Source organism: Schistocerca americana, chromosome 3, assembly GCF_021461395.2.
Source record: "Schistocerca americana isolate TAMUIC-IGC-003095 chromosome 3, iqSchAmer2.1, whole genome shotgun sequence".
Classification (NCBI taxonomy): Eukaryota; Metazoa; Arthropoda; class Insecta; order Orthoptera; family Acrididae; genus Schistocerca; species Schistocerca americana.
In genome coordinates this window covers 608319001-608337502 of record NC_060121.1, presented here as the reverse complement: position 1 = coordinate 608337502, position 18502 = coordinate 608319001, and the positions used below count along the sequence as shown (strand labels likewise).

At 38.4% G+C, this 18502-nt stretch overlaps 1 protein-coding gene across 1 annotated transcript in view; it reads left to right on the top strand.

Annotated features, from left to right (window-relative positions):
- Positions 1–18493, top strand: part of LOC124606564 — a 101163-nt gene extending 82670 nt beyond the window's left edge. The window contains exons 3-5 of the mRNA XM_047138548.1: positions 8800–8949; positions 17441–17496; positions 18292–18493. Coding sequence (XP_046994504.1) covers positions 8800–8949; positions 17441–17496; positions 18292–18307 — 222 coding nt within the window. The 3' untranslated portion in view covers positions 18308–18493. The remainder of the gene's footprint in view (positions 1–8799; positions 8950–17440; positions 17497–18291) is intronic.
- Positions 18494–18502: the final 9 nt, after the last annotated feature.

The following is an 18502-nucleotide window of genomic DNA, read 5'->3' as shown; positions in this document are numbered from 1 at the left end:
ATTAGAAGACACCGATGACAGCGCACTAGAGAATATTCATGAACGTTATTGCATTCGTGGCTTCAGTTCCTACAGCAAACTAAGGTGGCGTCATAGGCTCATTAAAAAGCAAATCAAATTACAGATTAATTCTACATTATGTGTCTAGAAAAAGGCGAGCAGCAGCTCGTTTCAAATAAGACAGACTGTGGCAACGGCATGTTACTACATATATCTCCGTATGGACTTAGAAGACGATAATAGTATACGTCAGAAGGCACAAAATTTTCTGGAAGAGTAGGGTGTGGAGGAAGGGAAATGTTTGTAACAGTGACCAGAGTCAGATCCTGTATGAAATATCTTCATCGTCAACACTGTCTCACAGAGGAGAGAAAACTACAGTTCGTGTGTTGCAGTCTGTACATAGCTCTATCCACAGCAACGCAGTGATGTTGCTTTATCAGTGACAGGCAGACTAGCTGTCAAGTTGTACATCTGTTTTTAAGGGGCACAAGTCACTTTCGGCCCAAATATTTCAAAGAAAATTGAAACAATATCTACGTGGAGGCAAGAAAAGTGGAAAATGTCTAAAGAACATGTGAAACGTTTTCTAACTTCAGTCCTTGGCGGACGTGTAACCTGGTCAGGTCATGCAGCAACACGCCCTTCTAGATGTAAATTTTCCAAACAAAGATGTTTGCTGAAGATATTGCCACGGAAAACAACAAAATGTTGCCAGCCTCTTGATGTTTATCTCTCTCAGCAACATAAGCTTTATATAAGAAGGATTGCTGATTTTGTAACACTACAATGCACCAAACAGCAAGTGATGATACATAATCGTTATTTCATCATCAATCTTCACTCTGTGATTTGCAATCAACTTTCTGCACCAAATTGTACACCAATGTTTCATATTGCATGGCGGAAGGTAAGTTATGACACTAACATACCAATATCATCATTCGAAAATGTAGTTAGTGTGGGTGTTCATAGTGGACTCCTTCAATGCGAAAGTGATTTTCAATCTAAAAATGTGGTTTTAGTGAGGTGTGCACATTGTACTCTTCCACTTTGTTTTAATCAATTCACCGAAATCCCGCATCTGCACTATGAAGACTAATACAAGCAGTATCAGGTCTGTAGGATATGTGTGTTTTGTGCTATTATAATTATTTTAAGCAGAGGGCTTTTGCCAGTATTGATTGAAAATGTAATGAAACACTGACGTCATCGAATTGCGTGTAACTTCCTCTTCGATGGCATTGATACGTTGTAACTTTGTTTCTCTCTTTTAAAATGTCATTTATAGTAGAATGCAACTTTTTGCTTTGAAATAACACAGACCACTGGTTTTTTATGATGATTCTAAGCACTGTTTCGTGCGGTTCAGAGCGTTCCAGGTCAAAGGTGTCCCCTGTAACTGAATAATCGTGTTGGCGTAAATGTCTTGGTATAAGTACACTTAAAAAAAGAACCTTGAGGTGGCTTCTCTTAATAGATAAAAAAATCGTACAAATGGCTGTATTGGTTACTTTCTCGCTGATATACTCCACAGCTCTAAAGAATCTGCTCAATTGATGCACCAGTTTAGCACCTCAACGGGAAATACGAGATCATAAAAAACAAAACTATATTTAAAAACCTACTGAGCGCAAAGTCCATATGCTTCAGCATGAGAATGAATCTCAAGTTTTGTGCACGTAAAACTCAGCAATGTAATATGTTTTTGTGTTTAGATTTTCGGCTTACCACAGTTAAGTAAAAAGTATTCAGTACACAAAAGGTAATTATTAGAATTTGTAGAGTTCATGCACAAACTTCTCCCAAGAAGCTGTTTATACTGTTTTAAATAATTAGCTACAGCGTCAAAGCACACGTAATTATGAAATTTATGTTAAAAATCTTTTCAATTTGGGAATTAACAACTGGGTTCTCCGAGTCGCAGCGTAGAATATCAGAAGTTTGAACGTGGTACACAGGCCACAAAATCTGGACAGGGAAATGTCATGGCTCAGTCTAGATATAGCGGTTGTCATTGAAGTTAACGGAAATAAAACAAGATTTCTGGTCAGATGGATTTAGAGTAATATCAACAGCAACAGAAACGGGGGTAAGATTCATTACATACAGTTAGAGGTAGGCAGCATAGAGAGTGTGTTACAATGGACATTTCAGTGGTTGAGTTTTCCTCATCAGAATTGACAGGAAACCAACACCAATAATAATAGATCAGGTATACGTGCCGACGTCACAAGCAGAAGATGAAGATATGTTTTCTCTATACAAGGATAATGAACGGATAATTCAATATGTAAAGGGATGATTAGATTAGCATGGGGGATTGGAATGCAGTTGTAGGTGAAGGAATAGAAAGCAGAGCTAAGGGCGAATGCGGGTTTCCTAGTCAGATTGAGACAGGAGAATGCTTAATTGATTTCTACGACAGATTTCAGTTAGTAATAGAGAATACACAATTCAGAATTCACAAGACAAAGAGGTATACATGGAGAAGGCCTACAGACATGAGACGATTTCAGCTGAATTACATCATGGTGAGATAAGGGTTCCGTAAAAAAGATACCGGACTCTAAGTCATACCTATGGACCAGACGTAGATGAAGAGGAGGCTGAAGTTTAAGAGAATCGTTCGAAAGAATAGATGTGGAAAGAAGTGAGATGTTGAAGTACTGAGGGATGATGAGACACTTTTGCAGTTTTCTTAGACTGTAGAGATCGCGATAATAAATATCACACAAGGGAGAAATAGACGCAGCTATAAATGACAACTGCGAAGAAACCTCGGGCAGCAGAAGAAATACTTAACTTGATTGGAAAGATTGAAATACAGAAATTTTCAGGGAGAAAATCCAATACTGTCATATAAGGCACTTAGAAATGAAATAAACAGGAGTTACAGGAAAATCAAGGCGAAATGGCTACAGAAAAAAGTGAAGAAACCCAAAAGTATGATCGTCGTAAAGATTGATTCAGCATTTAGAAAAGTCCAAGCATCCTTCGGTGAAATTAAAAAGTCAGAGCGTCAACAGTAAGAGTGAGAAGGGAATTTCACTGGTAAATACAGAGGAAGGGCAGATAGGTGGGAAGAAATACTCAAGAACTCAACGGGAGAGGACTTGTCTGATTGAGTGGTAGAAGAAGAAATGACAATCGATAAGCAAGACAGAGAGAATCTAGTATCAGCGTCAGATTTTAACAAGGCTTTGGAAGACTTTCGACGAAATAAGGCAGAAGGAATCAATAACATTCCTTCAGAATTTCTAAAATCATCAAGGGAAGTTCAATCGGACATCTATACAAGGTTTTTTTAAATGTCAATAAACTTTACCAACAGCTGTGTATTTTAAGATATTTTATTTTATTCTGAAAGCAACCAGTTTCGGCATTTCATTTTGCCATCTTCATTCCCCATGCGCTTTTATCCAAATAAACGAACTTGTCGTATAGCGCCAGAAATCACTGGATATCGTTTATTTGCATAAAAGCGTATGGGACCTTAAGATGGCAAAATGAAATGCCGAAACCGGTTGCTTTCAGACTAAAATAAAATGCCTTAAAGTATAGGCTGTTGCTGAATTTTATCGACATTTAAAATTTCTTACCAGCCAATGTACCCTGGCCATGATGGACCAACAGAGATTTATGCATGTTGTCGTATAGGTTCCATGCGACTGGTAACATACCATCAGACTTTCAGAAAAATTTCATCCACACATCCCAGAAGATGACAATGGCAGACACGAGCAAAAGTTATCGCACAGACTACTTAAGAGCTGATTCATCGAATATACTGTAAGAACAGTACACAGAACAATGAAAAATAAAATTGAGGATCTATTAGATGACGATCATTTTGGCTATAGGACAGGTAAAGGCGCAAGAGATGCAGTTCTGACGTTGCGATTTATAGTGGAAGCAAAGCATAAGGAAAACAGAACATATTCACAGAATCTATCGATCTAGAAAAAGTGTTCGACAATGTAAAACGGTGCAAATTCTCAGAAAAATATGAGTAAGCAATAGGACAAGATGAGTAATTCTCAATATGTACAAGTACCAATACGGAACATAGGACAGGACAAAGATCCAATTGGTCGGAGTGGAAACGCTGTAATACCGGGATGAAGTTTTTCGACCTTCCTGTTCAGTCTATACATAGAACAAGAAGTGACGGAAAAAAAGAAAGATTCAAGAGTGGGATTAAAATTCATGATGAAATTAGCTGATGACATCACTGTCGCCAGTGGAAGTCAAGAAGAATTACAGGTCCTATTGAATGGAATGAATATTCTATTGAGTACAGGTTATGGATTGAGAGTGAACTGAAGAAAGGGAACAGTAACGAGGAGTAGCATAGATACAGTCAACTTAATATGGGAACTGACCATAAAGCAGTAGACGAAGTTAATGAACTCTGCTATCTTGGAAGCAAAATAATCTATGACGGAAGAGGCAAATAGGACATAAAAAGAAGACTAGCATAGGGAAGTGAGAGTTCCTGGCCAAGTGAAGTCTACTGGAAGCAACATAGGTCTAAATTTGAGGAAAAAATTTCTGAGGATATATGTTTGCAACACAGCCTTGCATGATAGTGACTCATGGACAGTGGAAAATCTGGAAAAGACGAGAATCGAAGCGTTTGAAATTTAATTCTATAGAAGGATACTGAAAAGTAGGTGAACCTGTAAGATAAGGATATGGGAGGTGTTTCGCAGAGTCACACTGACAACAAGGGACAGGATTATAAGACATACGTTAAGACATGAGAGAGTAGCTTCCGTCATACTAGAGGAATCTTAATTATAAAATAATTATTAAATTGCAGTAAGTACTGAATAACGTTCCCCTAACTTCCCAACATACAGCAACGTTAATAAAGTTTATGAAGTGTTCAATAGCTGTCAGATGATGAATACCAAGCTTCGACACTTATCTTGAATAAGATTCATGAAATAGGTAGCTAAATAAATAACTGATAGTAGTGTGTGAGTCGTTCACCCTGTAAAGCGTTTCTATATCACTTTTAGGTTGTGGACTTGAATTTGATTTGCGAAGTGTAAGGCAAGCCACTCAGTGAAAACGCCTGGTATTTATGCTAGCTGCGCAACACGGCGGATGATGCGGTTGCCATGCTGCAGGCTTGAACAGGCGGCAAACAAGGTTTTAGAGTACTGCATAAACATTATTTTGAACGAAGAAATGAGTACTTAGCCAGTGCTGGACGTAATATTTGGAGAGAATATGGCGGTTTCATCTCAAAACGTAACAAATAACTCAGATAAAGACAGGGGTGAGAAATAAAGCAGTTCTCACAGTATTTATGATAAATGTGCAAGTTCTTCGTCAAAATATGAACCAACTTACAATAAAAAAATATAGAACTTTTCGTGGACCGTGGACTACAAATTGAGTTATCCACTATTTTAAGTTCATTGCTAGATATTACTCATACAGTCCTTGTAGCTACAGACACCCAATTTACCTCTTCCTTCTATCACTTACTTTGTCCCGTATATCATAAAGAAAAAGAAACTGCCAAAGACTATGCTACGTGCGAGTCCTATCTCGTACACTGTCCTGCTCTCAATCTTCACTTCCATCGACCCATAAAAGAGATCGTTGACTGCTCTGTTGACTTTGTCTTCTCATTACTTTCCGATTGTTGCCCCCATTCTAAGACGACGAATATTTTCGTACTCTGGAAGAAAAGTTAGGTATTAAAATTCCATTGGCTTTGTGACCACTGTACGTGAAAAACTGCGCAGATGTGGAGAAGAAAAACGCCGTAACCTGGTTCAAAGAGCCATCTCGCGATTCACGTTAAATGACATAACACGGAGACGGCACAACAATCAGGTTTTTGTATTTTTTATATTTATATTATTTGAAGTTAAGAACTGAAATATTAATCAACCTAAGCCATTCGATACAGCACTCAAAAATTCTCAAGAAAATCGACTTTGAAGTTTTAGAGTGTCTTTAATAACTTAATATTTGTTCATTCTTTCGGAGGAGCAGTGTGGCTGTGTTATAGAATCCTCGCTTGCCGGTTGGGCGTCCCAGAAACGATTATGGGATGGAGTAGGTTTTAAACAAAGCTACAAATTCTACGAGCGTTTACATGAACTGTAAAATGCATGAAGAAGAAAACTTTCATTTGCAGTGTTTTTTATTCAAACAACTTTTATTAAGAATAGTTTAGAGAAGATCTGAAATTAAGAATATATATTTGCTATGAAAACTGTGTTTAGTGCGCATTATGTAATTATGAGTAAGAAGTTCTACATTTTTCATGAAAATGGCAATTAGATGTGTTTATTAGGATACACTTTAGTAATTTTAAATGTAAATGACTTCGGTAGTCGAATTAGAAAGGAAAGAAAACGAAAAAGTAACCAGAACGAGACTCGGACCAGCAATCCAGCGATTACCAGACTTGAGCGATACCGATATTTTTTTCGTCTAAACGTATATTACGTACACGAAAATGCTCGCAGAACTTGCACATTTGCTTGCATCTCAGAATCTAACCTGAGCAAGCCAAATGGCAGACGAGCGTTCCACCACAGAGCCACACTGCTTTCATCGAAATAATGAAATTAAAATAGAGTGTTAAATACTCTTGAATAACTACAAAGTCTATTTTCTTGAGGATATAAAAATATAAAAATACAATTTCCGTGTTGTCTCCGAGATATATTATTTAACGTGAATCGCAAGGTGGCACCTTGAACCAGGCTACGGCGCTTTTTTCTTCATGTTTTCCCCGTCTAAGTGGGTTTTTCGAGTATAATGATCAAACAACCAACAGAAATTTAATATCTATTTTCTGTTTTAGAGTAAGGAAGTCCTACAATGGAGGAAACACTTATTCGGGAAGTGAGAAGGAGACAATGTTAACAGAAAGTCAAAGATCTCTTTTATGGGTCGATGGAGTGAACATTAGTAACATGAGGTTCAAAAAAAGGGTAGTGGGCAAGATAGTCCCCTCGGGGTGCACATTTTTGGGAATTTTTTTGATGGCAGACGGGACAATGTAAGTGATAGAAGGAAGAGGTAAATTGGATGTCTGCAGTTACAAGGGTCGTATGTAAGTAGTATCTAATAGTGAACCTGAAATAGTGGACGTGGACCAAAATAGAAATATAAAGCTCGTTTTGTATTGCACGGTACTTGAAAAGCTCTGTACTTTTTTATAATTTGGTTTATTTTATAACAAAGAACTTGCGCCTTTGTCATAAATATTGCGGTCGCAGATTCGAATCCTGCCTCGGGCATGGGTGTGTGTGATGTCCTTAGGTTGGTTAGGTTTAAGTAGTTCTAAGTTCTAGGGGACTTATGACCTAAGATGTTGAGTCCCATAGTGCTCAGAGCCATTTGAACCATAAATATTGCGAGAACAGCCGTATTTCCCGCTATTACATTAAATTAACTTATTTGTTACGTTTTGAGACACATTGGCCATACACTCTTTAACTATTACAACCGGAAAGTTTTATTTTCCGTTTATGTCATCCAGTGTATTCTTTATGAAGCATTCTAGAATCTTGTTAGTCGCCTCTTCAATCCTGTAGCATGAGAACCTCATCAACCGTTCTGTTGCGCCGCTAGCTGTATTACAAGGCGCTTCCATGGTGATCCTTCGTTGGTCGGTTGATTCGGAGGAGGGAACCAAACAGCGACGTCATCGGTCCCATTGGATTAGGGAAGGATGGGGAAGTAAGTCACCGTGACCTTTCAAATGAACCTTCCCGGCATTTGCCTGAAGCAATTTAGGGATGTCAGGGAAACCTAAATCACGATGGCCGGAGGCCTGTTTGAACCGTCGTCGTCTCGAATGAGAGTCCAGTGTCCTAACCACTGCACCACGTCGCTCAGTATGGAGTTCCTCACACTCCGCAAATCAAATTCTAGTCCTTAGTCTGTTAGTGAAACGCTTTACAGGCTAAATGATTCATACGCCGCTTATCAGCTATTTATTTAGTTACCTATTCCATAAATCCTATTCAAGATAAGAGTTGAAACTTGGTATATATCATCTGAAAGCCGTTGCACACTCTCATAAAAATTATTAACTCGACGGTATGTTGGAAAGTTAGGGGACAGTTATCACCACTTATTGTAATTTAATAATTACTTTATAATGCAGAAGGTACTGTCAAGGAGAAACAACTTTTATTTGCTTTTTGAAATCCTACTACTACATGTCCCACGTACTTATTTCCATTCGTAAGAGTTTTGTAGCTACCTAATCCTTATTTCCAACAAAACAGTAATCTTCAAAGAATATAGATAATTAGTATTTCCTTCAGCTATAGAATATGTGAAAAGAATTTTCTTTAATTGTTAGAGGTCTGAGTGGTTTGATATAGCTCGCAACTAATGCTTGCCTTGTAGCAACCTCTTCGTCTCAGAGTAGTAATTGTACTTCGTACCTTCAATTATTTCTTTAATGTATTGCCTGGCATTCGAAGCCGGATTACCCTCGTGCAGGTGAGCCTTCTACGACAGAGCCACGGTGCCTGTAGTAAAATGGACCTCTTCCTAGGGTGTTACAGATACTATAAAAATTTCAAAACCTATATTCTCGACAATTTTTGAGAGTTGTGTTGAGCTGCGTAATAAAACAACGGAAAACCCTAGACTCCACTATTTTTATTGTTGTCGTATTGGTATTTTCTACTGTTTTACTGTACATACTATGTCTTCCTAAAATTCTAGTGTGACTGAAAAACATCTTTACACACGTTCTTCAATGTCGCAGAGGTCCAGACTGATGTTGGACGTTATTTGTTTCAGGGTATTGACGTGAGCAATTCCCCAGCGCCGACCAGCGTCAGTACAAATTCCAGCAGTGTGTCGGACTTCACAACTGAAGCCCCTACATCCACTACAGTTCCGACAACAAGGAGCTCAATGTTCTCCAGGATTATCAATGATATTTTCCAGGTAAGCCTAGCGATCATGTCTAAGTGTTTTCCGCTATACGATTTCATACGTAATATTTTTGCTCTAAGTACCTGCCATTAAAAATTAAACTTAAAACGTCAATGTACTGTTTTCAAGTGCCGTCATTATCAAACTCCATTTCCCAGAATGTAGGTAATGCCAGTGATCAGCGATCAAGTAAAAATTAAAAATATCTGCATAAACGAAAAAATTAGTTTCAGTTACTTTGCCGCCAATATACAGTCGGTATCAGGAGAAAGAAAACTGGCGTTCTACGGATCGGAGCGTGGAATGTCAGATCCCTTAATCGGGCAGATAGCTTAGAAAATTTAAAAAGGGAAATGGATGGGTTAAAGTTAGATATAGTGGGAATTAGTGAAGTTCGGTGGCAGGAGGAACAAGACTTTTGGTCAGGTGAATACAGGGTTATAAATACAAAATCAAATAGGGGTAATGCAGGTGTAGGTTTAATAATAAATAAAAAATATAGGAGTGCGGGTAAGCTACTACAAACAGCATAGTGAACGCATTATTGTGGCCAAGATAGACATGAAATCCACGCCTACTACAGTAGTACAAGTTTATATACCAACTACCTCTGCAGATGATGAAGAAATTGATGAAATGTAGGATGAGATAAAAGAAATTATTCGGGAAGTGAAAGGAGACGAAAATTTAATAGTCGTGGGTGACGGGAATTCGAGAGTAGGAAAAGGGAGAGAAGGAAACATAGTAGGTGAATATGGATTGGGGGTAAGAAATGAAAGAGGAAGCCGCCTGGTAGAATTTTGCACAGAGCATAACGTAATCATGGCTAACACTTGGTTCAAGAATCATAAAAGAAGGTTGTATACATGGAAGGAGCCTGGAGATACTAAAAGGTTCCAGATAGATTATATAATGGTAAGACAGAGATTTAGAAACCAGGTTTTAAATTGTAAGACATTTCCAGGGGCAGATGTGGACTCTGACCACAATATATTTGTTATGAACTGTAGATTCAAACTGAAGAAACTGCAAAAAGGTGAGAATTTAAGGAGATGGGACCTGGATAAACTGAAAGAACCAGAGATTGTACAGAGTTTCAGGGAGAGCATAAGGGAACAATTGACAGGAATGGGGGAAAGAAATACAGTAGAAGAAGAATGGGTAGCTTTGAGGATTGAAATAGTGAAGGCAGCAGAGGATCAAGTGGGTAAAAAGACGAGGGCTAGTACATATCCTTGGGTAACAGAAGATGAAAGGAGAAAATATAAAAATGCAGTAAGTGAAACAGGCAAAAAGGAATACAAACGTCTCAAAAATGAGATCGACAGGAAGTGCAAAATGGCTAAGTAGGGGTGGCAAGAGGACAAACGTAAGGATGTAGAGGCTTATCTCACTAGGGGTAATATAGATATTGCCTACAGGATAACTAAAGAGACCTTTGGAGAAAAGAGAACCACTTGCATGAATATCAAGAGCTCAGATGGAAACCCAAAGCAAAGAAGGGAAAGCAGGAAGTTGGAAGGAGTATATAGAGGGTCTATACAGGGGCGATGTTCCTGAGGACAATATCATGGAAATGGAAGAGGATGTAGATGAAGGTGACATGGGAGATATGATACTGCGTGAAGAGTTTGACAGAGCACTGAAAGACCTAAAGCCAGTCCTGACAAAATTCTACCATCTGGTGAGCGAGATGTATGAGACAGACGAAATTCCCTCAGACTTCAAGAAGAATATAATAATTCCAATCCCAAAGAAAGCAGGTGTTGACAGATGTGAAAATTACCGAACTATCAGTTTAATAAGTCACAGCTGCAAAATACTAACGCGAATCTTTACAGACGAATGGAGAAACTGGTAGAAGCCGACCTCGGGGAAGATCAGTTTGGATTCCGTAGAAATGTTGGAACACGTGAGGCAATACTGACCCAACGACATATCTTAGAAGAAAGATTCAGGAAAGGCAAACCTACGTTTCTAGCATTTGTAGACTTAGAGAAAGCTTTTGACAATGTTGATTGGAATACTCTCTTTCAAATTCTGAAGGTGGCAGGGGTAAAATACAGGGAGCGAAAGGCTATTTACAATTTGTACAGAAACCAGATGGCAGTTATAAGAGTCGAGGGACATGAAAGGGAAACAGTGGTTGGGAAGGGAGTGAGACAGGGATGTAGCCTCTCCCCGATGCTATTCAATATGTATACTGAGCAAGCAGTAAAGAAAACAAAAGAAAAGTTCGGAGTAGGTATTAAAAGCCATGGAGAAGAAATAAAAACTTTGAGGTTCGCCGATGACATTGTAATTCTGTCAGAAACAGCAAAGGACTTGGAAGAGCAGTTGAACGGAATGGACAGTGTCTTGAAAGGAGGGTGTAAGATGAACATCAACAAAAGCAAAACAAGGATAATGGAATGTAGTTGAATTAAGTCGGGTGATGCTGAGGGAATTAGATTAGCTAATGAGACACTTAAAGTAGTAAAGGAGTTTTGCTATTTGGGGAGCAAAATAACTGATGATGGTCGAAGTAGAGAGGATATAAATGTAGACTGGCAATGGCAAGGAAAGCGTTTCTGAAGAAGAGAAATTTGTTAACATCGAGTATTGATTTAAGTGTTAGGAAGTCGTTTCTGAAAGTATTTGTATGGAGTGTAGCCATGTATGGAAGTGAAACGTGGACGATAAATAGTTTAGACAAGAAGAGAATAGAAGCTTTCGAAATGTGGTGCTACAAAAGAATGCTGAAGATTAGATGGGTAGATCACGTAACTAATGAGGAGGTATTGAATAGAATTGGGGAAAAGAGGAGTTTGTGGCACAACATGACTAGAAGAAGGGATCGGTTGGTAGGACATGTTCTGAGGCATCAAGGGATCACCAATTTAGTACTGGAGGGCAGCATGGAGGGTAAAAATCGTAGAGCGAGACCAAGAGATGAGTACATTCAGAGGGATGTAGGCGGCAGTAGGTACTGGGAGATGAAGAAGCTTGCACAGGATAGAGTAGCATGGAGAGCTGCATCAAACCAGTCTCAGGACTGAAGACCACAACAACAACAACATACAGCACTTAACGTCTGTATAAGTGGCGTACATTTTTAAATATATACTAAAAGGAAACTCAACTATAGCAATACAGAGAGTAGATAAAGCCTACAGAAAGAAAACAAAATTTTAGTAATTTTCATTCCCCCGGTGGAAAAATGGCAAGTAATGACTAGGTTGCCACTTATCAGAATTTGGCTCACAGTGCAAAATAAATTTTTGTAAGGCAAGGGTTTGGGTACACGTATGCCATGATGTTACTGTGGTGTGGAAATCATGATTGAGAGGGCGTTTGGTAACTGTTAGTGACGAGTCTGGTTACGGAAACACTGGAGAGAATGTTATGTTAAAGTGTGTTTCAGGACGTGTCGGTACTTTATGGGCTGGTACAGGATCAGATACTTGTGTATAGAAGGCTTTATCGCATGTTATGCAAGCAATCAGAAGTAGTAATACAACTAACGGAAGGGTTGAGGCACTTTCTGCGTTTGAAAGGGCGAGGGTGACGTGGATAGGGGTTCCGAGATTTAGTCACCACTTTCAGTTTGTTAATGGAAGCAGATGTGTCTATCTTCGAACCGAGCAGAGTGCCACAGTTGTTAGCACATTGGACTCACATTCGGGTGACCGAATATTCAAATTCGCGTCCGACCATTCAATTTAGGTTTTCCGTCTTTCCCCTTGATCGCTCAAGGTAAATGCTGAGATGGTTTCTTTGAAAGGGTGTGACCGTTCTCCCTTCCCATCGTTAAAAAATCCGAGCTTGTTTTCCATCTGTAATGACCTGGTTGTCGACGGGTCCTTCCTTCTATCCTGTGATTTCTTTCCATGCATTGTGTATTAGGCTTCCTAGACAGTCTTTGGTATGCCTATCGAGTATTGTCTCGATTATATGACTGGATTAGTGATTTTCTGCCAGGAGGGTCACAGTTGACAGTAGCTTATGGGAAGTCTTCTGCTGAAACAGGGGTGAAACCTAGAGTTCCCCAAGGAAATGTTCTTCGACGCGCAAGTCGCCGAAGTGGCGTCAAATCGAAAGACTTGCACCAGGCGAACGGTCTACCCGACGGGAGGCCCTCGTCACACGACATTTCATTTCATTTCAGGAAATGTTCTCCACCCTCTGCTGTTCCTGATCGATATAAAAGAGTTAGGAAACCATCTGAGGAGCCCTCTTAGATTTTTTATAGATGATGCTGTTATCAGAAGCTCGAAATAAATTACAAAATGATTTAGACAAGATATCTACTCTACACGATGCGCAAAGTGGCGGGTCACTTGAAAAAAAAGTGAGGTTCTCCACATGAGTACCAAAAAATTCCGTTATATTTCAGTTACATGATAAATCACAGAGATTTAAAGGTTGTCGATTCAACTCAATACCTAAATATTACAATTGCGAACGACTTAAATTGGAACCATCACATAGAAAACACAACGCTTAGAAGATGCGACTAGTATGTTAAAAAGACTGCCTACTTTTCAATTATCTGTCCTCTTCAGGAGTACTGCTGCGCGATATGGGATCCTTACCTGACATGTCTGATGGAGGACATCAAAACAGAGGATTTTGGGTGACAGTCATTAAAACAGAAGTGTTTTTTGTTGCGGTGAGATCTTCACACGAATTTTCAGTGAACTAACGCCCGTCTTCACATTAGAAATGAGCATCCTAAAAGAAATGAGAGAAATCAAAGGTCACGTTAGAAGATACAGGTGCCCATTTTTCCCACGTGCTGCATGACTGAGGAAAGGCCGAGAGATAGTCTACAATTGCTTCTATGAACCCTCTGCCAAGCACTTAAACGTGAATTTCTGAGTAGTCGCGTAAATGCAGATGTAAATTTTCATTTTAGGAATTTTAATCTCTATGTACGTGAACAAGACCGTCGAGGATAGACAGAGGAATCGAGGGAACAATGTTCGGGTGGTTTTTTTTTTTATGTAGTTAATTCCTGCTTTTTTGCTGTGTTGCACCAGTTGATGAAGTGATTGAGGCTGAGCTGGAGAGTTCGTTTGCATTAAAAGGAGGGTTAGAAAGTGTGGTACAGAAGGGTAGGGAATAGGATCGTAGATCCGTAGTTTATCACAGTAGTAAGTAGGAAGTCGACGTAGATAGTGCGTTAGAAAGTGAAAACAGACTGTATACAAAGTGTGTTTAACGCTGAAGACAGCAGAACCTAAACACACCTGCGTAATTACACTAGATGCATGAAAAACTTTCTTTCTGAAAAATTATGTCATCTCTTGTAATACTAAATATTATGTCCACGCAACGGAAAAAATATGGAAACATTCTTTAGAACATCTCTCAAACGCGTGTTGTGAAAATTGTTGAAATAGTTCGTATTTTCAGGGATGAAATGTGAATCGTTTTATCATTTCGATATATCAATAGGTGTTTCAAAGATAAAAAGTGTCATAAGCTACAACCCAGCTGCAGGAGAAAGGAGGGGGGGGGGGGGCGGAAATAAGGAAATCAACTTAATTTTGCATCAGTAACATCTGTACACTCTTTTGCTGTTTCAGTCGATTGAGTAGCTCTCTTCAGTTTTATCGGAGTACCCGATTCTTGTCAGACGCTATAAAACGTTTTCGATCGAAAAAAAAGAGAAGCAACGAACAACGTTCTGCTGTTCTGGCTTTTCAACTGATTGGACACCAAAATGATATCAAAAACTGACTCAACTGTTTTTATTAAACTATCACTAATTGTTTACCTGTAAGTTAGAGAACTTACAGTTGCTCCGATTTCTGAACATTTCAAGTCAGCTACTCACAGAGAAAGATAAGCGATGTTAAAGAAGGATGACAAATGTAAAAAGCGCATTGAGGTGAAAACTTTACTGTAACATAAGAGAAGATGGATGACGGCATCAAACCACACACATTGTTTGTGACTATAAATAAACGCAGAAAATCCGTAGCGCGAAGGTTGAACGAAGCCCATATAGCACCTTTATATCCTTTAGAATCTGTTCGTTGTGGTCAATTTCGATAACTTCTATTCCCATCAGGTAGGCAAATGTCAGCGTCGTTGTATTTACTCTCTTAGTTATTCGAGGCGCTCACATAACGTACATCACATAACATCTAATTCCAACTCTGTCCATTTTTTCTCCTGTCTATTCTCCAGAATTAATATAGCGCCAGGGAAAGAGTGACTAAAGTAAATTCACGTGACAGTACTGACAACGTTGACAATCCGTGGGAACAGCGCAACAAATGTGAAAAATTCAGAGACAAAAAAGGCAAACAGTATTTGTCAACCATACTTACATAGTCGTCAGAAGCTATCTTAGCGATGACTCGAGCTTTTGCTAACCATTCGTAGTGTCATCAAGTGCTGAAAAATAATTGCATGTCTATATCGAGATCAATTTGCAGAGGTAGGCATACTATGTTCAAGCATTAATGAGGAATTGAAGCGGTTCAGATTTCACGTTTTTTTTTTTTTAATCCAACAATCATGGTATCTTTTATTTTTCTTGGGTATCTAGAGGTCAAGTGATAATTTCATTTACTATCGATTTGCTCTTTTTTTCATGTTTTCACCGTGTCTTCTTTCTATCTTCAGATCACTCAAAACTTGTTCTTTTATGTTTCTGCCTTGGAAGCCTCCTAAATTTTAAAGTTCTCTCTTCTTACAGTTACCTCATTCTGCTGCTCCTTCTGATTTTGTGTTGTGTATTTCTAAGATTTTGTAACTTCCCGGGTACTGGTTGTTGTTGATTTCAGTTCCCAGAGATACCTGAACGTCTATTTTCTCATCCCATTGTCCATCATCCTGTTTAAACATTCAAAAAATATCAGTCTTCTTTTCCTTATTTTTTTTTTTTGTTTCACTGCTCTGAGTGTCCAGGTGTCCTTGCTACTTATAGGATCTAAACTTTTTTCATGATTCTTCTAATATTTCTAGTTTGTTTGGTTTACAATTCAGTGGCAGACATTCACTTGTGTAGAGGCGTTCTGATTTCACTACTGTGTTATGATACATTACTTTTCCGTTTTTTCAAATGCACGTTTTATTGTAAACATTTCTTGTCATTCGGAAATGAATTTTATTCTGATATCTGCTCTAGTGGCATCACTTTAAAGAGTGCGGGCTGTGTTCCTGCATCTGCATTTTCAGATAGTATATCAAAATAATTTGCAAATGTCAAATAGTTGACTTCAAGTATAATCAGCATAATTGGGAAAAGTTTGTTGATGTACTTCTCTTTTTTTCATTCCAAACACTTAGGTGCTATTTGTTGTAACACACAGTTGAAGAGGCCCGCGCATACGCTATCATCTTATACCAGCATTAATTTCAAACAGCTTAGAAATACAGTCACCTACTTTACTTTTGAAATCTGTCTATACGACGTGTTTCACGGATTAGATTTGTCAGTTTAGTCGAGAGTTTCCCTGCCAACAACGTCAAGTGCCTTCTTCCAAAAAAGCTTAACTATTTCTTCAGATTTCAGTGGTCTGCGACGGATTGTAAATTTCAAACTGAATGTCTGTTCTGAGTGGGATCCGCCCTTTCTGATGCATCAAATATCTTTACTATAACTAATAATCGCGGTACGTGCTCCTTACAAAATTGGGAATTCATGATTGCTGTGACAAGAAACTCTATAGTAACTGGAATCGGCATGACGTCTGTGTCACATATTCGACTCGGGTGATGATGTCAGTCACAATAATGTTTTTTCCTCGTAGTGTAAAATGAAACAGAAGCGATGTAGTAACCTTTCGGAGGAGCTAATGCCTTGATTTAAACCCTTCTAGATAATTTTCCCGTCAAATCACAAAGATTTTCAAAATTATAGAAAAATTTGATAGGGAACGTAACTATTTTATTGTATTTCTGGGCCTCGGACAACATATAGTGTCATCACCGGTTTCGACTTCCTAGCACGTCATTATTACCTGATTAAAAATATTTGCACTGTAAGTTATATATGAACGAATTTCATAAATTTTGTAATTGAATACTGTTTCCCAGCATATGAATAATTGTATTACCTGAAGTTAAAAAACGTGTTGTTCTGCATGAAAACGGTAAGCTAAACGATCACTAACAGAAGAAAGGCAAATGACGTCCTGATAAGCAGTTAAACCTAGATACTATCTGATAAGTGCAAGCCAGCAGAAAGAGGAACCCAAACAAAGCAAAAGGTAAAAAGCAAGGAGTAGGGACATTATAACACATTGGAGAATACTTCGAAATGGGTTTTGTTAAGGAAATTGTAAGGTTCATTTAATGAGTCCTTTAATAACTTTTTTAATTAATGCATATCGAAAGGACAACGTCTAGGAATATCAGTCATTACGATCCTGAAGAAAACATGTTAAACGGTAGTAACTGTGTCACAACTGCCCGCGAGGTCCATAGTTTCGATCTTGGCTTCTGATTAGCCGTTTGCACACTTAACTACGTTTTCTGAGTTAATCCTGGCTGTGTGCTGTTGCAGATCCCCATCACCGTGCTGCGAGCGGTCAACAACCTGCTCAACAACTCCTTCGGCAGGTCAGCGCGCTCCTCCTGAGCAGTTCGCCCACAACTCGACGTCCGTGGGCGCCATACAACAACTCGCCATTGCCTGGCAAACAACCTCAAAATGGCATGAACGATGCTTAAACACTCGTTAAATGTATGGAAGAAAAGTTTTAACTCGGTCAATGTTTGTATGGGCACCGCAGGCTGTTCAGCTTGCAACAGGGAACTCATGCGACCTCACAATCTCACAAGCTATTATACCACTTTGAAACACCTGCTCTAAGAATGTTTCGTGGAAAGATTATTAAACTGAATTTTTGTGTAAATATTCTCAATGTTATGTGACATTTCCCTGATCCCTTGCACTGACTGTTGATCAGTTTTATTTTATTTTGAAGGCAAATTTAATTTTAGAAAAATACATCATTCATGACATTTTGACTTACGTGTAACACTCAAATAGTGGAAAATTGTATATCATAAGAGTATGCAGACAACACAAATTTTTTTGTATGTCATCATCCATCAGTTTCATTATCATTTAGTTTTTGCATTCATTTTTCGTTGTACCTTGTCATTCATTCTCATTAAAGCTATAGACTGAAAACTAAGTAAACACAAAGTCACTCGACTCTTATTGTTGATGGAAGTGTGAAATTTTAGTTGGTCCACCACGTTTTTAGCTTACATAACTATATAATCCATTTAAAACAATAGACTGTAAGAGAGGCAAATGCCGTCGCTTAACTAACACAGACAATTCGCTATGAAACTACATAAAACCTTATCAGAGGAGTAAATCAGACCATTGTTTCTTTTTTACAGGTGCAATCTGCAGTAGGTAAAATTTTCAAAGTTGGTTTGTTTGCGACAAAAATAAAATGAAATTATTTATGAATACTGAATTATTTATTTAAAATTACGATTCAAAAATATTTTTATGAAAATAAAATAGGCTTTAGACATGTAAGAATTTTTCCACTTTCACTGATTGTAATAAATAATAAATATTCAAAATTTGAAATTATTGTCAGTG